A 4,693-nucleotide genomic window follows, 5' to 3' on the forward strand; every position below is an offset into this window, starting at 1 on the left:
CCTGCTGCTGCTGCTGCTGTTGCTGCTGCTGCTGTTGCTGCTGCTGCTGTTGCTGTTGCTTCTAGTGCTGGTGCTGCTCCGGATGGTGGTTCTGGTGGTGCTGCTTTTGCTGCTGCTCGTGTTGCTCCTGATTTTGCTGCTGCTGCTGCTGTTGCTGTTGCTGTTGCTGCTGCTTCTCACCTGTACACCGGAAGGAATACGAATGGGTCGCATATGCTGCAGCAGCAGCAGCAGCAGCAACGGGGAGACAGCAGGTGGCTGGAAGCAGCGCTCAGCGCAGCAAAGAAATGTAGAGACAGCAAGGGCCTCCGAGCGGCTTAACGAAGAGCCTACGCGAGAACTGCAGCAAAACAGAGACACAAAGGAGACAAAAAATAAAATTAAAATAGATATATATAACACACCCTGCAGCAGAAGCACACCCAGCTGCAGCACAACAAACAGCAGCAGCAGAATCAGCAGCAGTAGCATCCCAAGCAGCGGCAGCAGCAGCATATAAAGAAGATAAAAGAAGAGATATAAGAAGAGATATAAAGGAGACAAAAGATGACACATAAAGGAGACAGAAAGGAGGCAAAAGGAGACAAAAGTAGAGAGATCAAAGGAGACAAAAGAAGCATGCATGCATGCATGCATGCATGCATGCATGCATGCAGAGAAAGCCCCACAAAGCGAGGCCTTACTGGTCTATTAACTTCATTCTCCCCTTCAATATCGTGTGTTCATCAACGGCACCACCAGCCCTGCAGCAGCAACAGCAGCAGCAGCAACTCATAGCAGCAGTTGAGCAGCAGCAGCAGCTTGCGCTGCATAACCGAGGCATTGTCAGCAGCAGCAACACCATCAAAAGCAACACCAGCAGCAGCAGAAATACGCGCAACAGCAGCAATACTCACTACACCCGCATCCGCAGCACCAGTAGCAGCAGCAACAGCAGCAGCACCAGAAAAAACAGCAGCAGCAGCACCCTCAGCAGCAGCAACGCCATCAGCATCAGCAGCAACACCATCAGCAGCAATAGCACCCTCAGCAGTAGCAGGAACACCATCAGCAGCAGCAGCAACAGCAGCAGCACGAGCAGCAGCAGCATGATTAGCAGCAGCAGCAGGATGAGCAGCAGCAGGAGGGGGCAACTAACTTTTCAGGTGCAGCATATTCATTAAGAACAGGAGACACCATCTTGAGGGGTCTCCGATCTGCAGCAAGAGCCTTAGAGACGCCGCAGCCCCAGAGCTGCGCTCTATGACAGTCTTCGCACCACTGGCTTTCACCAGAGCTGCTTCTTCGCTGCAGCACGAGGTCCTGCTGCTGCTGCTGCTGCTGTTGTTGCTGCTGCTGCTGCTGTTGCTGCTGTTTGCGGGGTGCTGCAGAGGGAGGCTGCATTTGCTGCCTTTGAGAATTCATCTGGATAACGACAGAGCCGAGTGTCTGCGTGTTGCTGCTGTTTGCTGCTGCATCTGCTGCTTTTATTTGCATGAAATTGTCTTGTGCTGCTGCTGCTGTTGCTGCTGCTGTTGGTGCTGCTGCTGCTGCTGCTGTTGCATGCAGCATAAGCGGTGCTCCATCTGTTTCAAGGCCCCCTCCTCCGACAGCTTGCTGCTGCGTCTGCTGCTGTTGCTGCTGCTGCTGCTGCTGCTGCTGCTTCTCATGATCAAACTCATCGTGAATTTCGTCCTGCAATATCTCTTCAATTATATCTTCTAGAGTTATTATACCTACATGTCTATAATAAGGGTCTCCTGATGTACCGCACTCAACCCGTCTAACCACCGCCAAGTGCGTATGACCTAAGACAAACAAATAAATTAATTAATTAATTTATTTATTTATTTATTTACTTATTTAATTATATAGTGCGGTGTGATACGGCTTGGAATGATGTTCATAATGATGCTCCTTATGCTAATGTTAATGCTGCTGCTGCTGCTGCTGCTGCTGCTGTTGCTTCTGCTGTTGTTGTTTTGTTTATTAAGATCCCTTATGCAGATCGTGCAGCAGCTGCATGCAATGCGGTGTGGGGTGCACACTGTTTGCTTCGCGCGCGTGGAAGCAGCAGCAGCAACAGTAGCAACAGCAGCAACAGCAGCAGCAGCAACAGAAGCAGCAGCAAGACAAGGGGCGACAGACTACACATATTATATATATATTATCTAACATATGTATTTATATGCATACGTGCATGCATACAAGTACATATATATATGCATTTATATATATATATATATATATATATACATATATACATATACATATATATACATATATATATATATATATTTATTTATTTATTATTATAATACCTTTCTTGAAGGCTGTGAGGAGGTCTAGGAGAGCAGTGTCTTCATCCACAGCGTAGACATTGCGCCCAAAGAGATGCAGCAAAGTGCGCACGTCAACTGCATGCACAAACCCTCATAAACCCTTATAAACCCTTGTAAACCCTTATAAACCCTTAAACCCCTTTCAAACCCTTGTAAAGCCTTATAGACCCTTGTAAACCCTTATAAACCCTTATAAACCCTTGTAAACCCTTATAAACCCTTAAACCCCTTTCAAACCCTTATTAACCCTTATAAACCCTTGTAAACCCTTATAAACCCTTATAAACCCTTATACCCCTTTCAACCCCTTATGAACCCTTAAAACCCTTATATAAAACCCTTCAAACCCTAAACCCTAACCCAAACCCTAAGCCCTAACCCAAACCCTAAACCCTCACCCAAACCCTAAACCCTAAACCCTAAACCCTAAACCCTTGCGTCACCTTCGACATAAGGATCAAAGAGCGCCAGGTCTTTAACATAAAGAAGCCCGACTATACACTGCGGAGTCGAGAGGTCTAAGACAGGAATGCGTGAAAAACCGCAAGATAATATTTTTGAGATCTTCTCAAAGGTGAGTTTGGTGTCTATCTCTAGCCTAAACAAAGCAATAAAACATTAACACAATCAATCCTATTAAACCCTAAACCCTAAACCCTAAACCCTTAAACGCAATAAACACGTGAAAGTAATAATACGCACACAAATGCCCTAAAACCTCAAGCGCAATAAACCCTAAACCCTTAAAAACACTAAACCCTAAACCCTCAAAAACCCTAAAACCATACAAACAATATACACTCAAATGCCCTAAACCCTTACAAACTATAAACCCTAAACCCTCAAAAACCCTGACCTCTTAAACACCCTGAACACTTAAAAACACTAAACCCTAAACCCTTAAAAACCATAAACCCTAGAATGCTGTCAACACTTAAAGACCTGTATCTCTTACAAACCCGAAACCCTTAAAACCCTAAACCCTTGAACCCCTTAATATACATAATATATATATATGTCTTTAAGACTCTCCTCTAAACTGTCTCCTTTAAGCGTCTCCTCTAAACTGTCTCCTTTAAGCGTCTCCTCTAAACTGTCTCCTTTAAGCGTCTCCTCTAAAGTGTCTCCTTTAAAGTGTCTCCTTTAAAGTGTCTCCTTTAAAGCGTCTCCTTTAAGTGTCTCCTTGAAGTGTCTCCTTTAAAGTGTCTCCTTTAAAGTGTCTCCTTTAAGTGTCTCCTTGAAGTGTCTCCTTGAAGTGTCTCCTTTAAGTGCCTCCTTTAAAGTGCCTCCCTTAAAGTGTCTCCATTAAACTGTCTCCTTTAAACTGTCTCCTTTAATTGTCCCTTTCAAACTGTCTCCTTTAAGTGTCTCCTTTGAAGTGTCTCCTTGAAGTGTCTCTTCTTACCCGCAGACTCTATCGATTGGCGTCATAACTTTGTGCACGTGAACAAACGCAAAGTCTAACCCGCCCTTTAATATCCTCGCCTCGTCGCTTGTTAATACATGCACAACATTATCATGATAATCAACCAACGCCCGAAGCTGCTTCCTGTCGTATATTGTACCCAGATCCTCTCCTGCAGCAGCAGCAGCAGCAGCAGCAGCAGCAGCAGCGGATTTATACTATCGTACGCGTGAAGACACAAGGATACTTCTGCTGCTGCTAATGCTGCTGCTGCTGCTAATGCTGCTGCTAATGCTGCTCATGCTGCTGCTGTTAATGCTAATGCTGCTGGTAATTCTAAAAGAAGAACGACAGCAACGGCAACAGCAAAAACAGCAGCAGCAGCAGCACCACTACCACCACTATCAGCAGCAGCAGCAGCAGCAGCAGCAGCACCACTACCACCACTATCAGCAGCAGCAGCAGCAGCAGCAGTGTTATGTTAAATATACGATCTTGAATCGTGTACAGATGAATACTTGCTGCAGCATTTATGCATGCACAAATATATGTTTGGATATTATGTCTGTTATACATAAATATATATACATATATATATATAGACATAAATACATATACAAATAGAACTACTTAAAGATAGATTGATATTAATGCTGGGCGTACCTAATATACAATTGAGAGCAAAAGCAATAGGCTTTACTACAGGATAAAGTAACCACTGAAGCCCCCAAACAAACCACGATAAATTTCCGCCGACTCGAAGACCGTGACGTGCACAGACAGCTTGAGGGACAATCTCGCCGAATAATGTTATTACTATTGTAGACACTAGAAACCCTACTAGTCTGTTAATTAAAATAACAAACAAACAAACATATACATTAATCAATTAATTAACAAATAAATCTATATATAAATCTATATATAAATATATATATAAATATATATATATATATATATATATATA

At 43.8% G+C, this 4,693-nt stretch overlaps 1 protein-coding gene across 1 annotated transcript; it reads right to left on the minus strand.

The window, feature by feature from the left end:
• Positions 1 to 679: 679 nt before the first annotated feature.
• Positions 680 to 3,898, minus strand: EAH_00029850 (CBS domain-containing protein, putative; the record flags this gene model as incomplete). The annotated part of the gene is made up of 5 exons (XM_013396200.1): positions 680 to 743; positions 1,139 to 1,787; positions 2,301 to 2,396; positions 2,765 to 2,919; positions 3,727 to 3,898. Coding segments are annotated over 5 exons (1,136 nt in total), but the record flags the coding sequence as incomplete, so codon positions are not given.
• Between the last annotated feature and the right edge of the window lie 795 nt (positions 3,899 to 4,693).

This window comes from Eimeria acervulina, genomic scaffold, assembly GCF_000499425.1.
Source record: "Eimeria acervulina Houghton genomic scaffold, Eah_scaff270, whole genome shotgun sequence".
Lineage (NCBI taxonomy): Eukaryota > Apicomplexa > Conoidasida > Eucoccidiorida > Eimeriidae > Eimeria > Eimeria acervulina.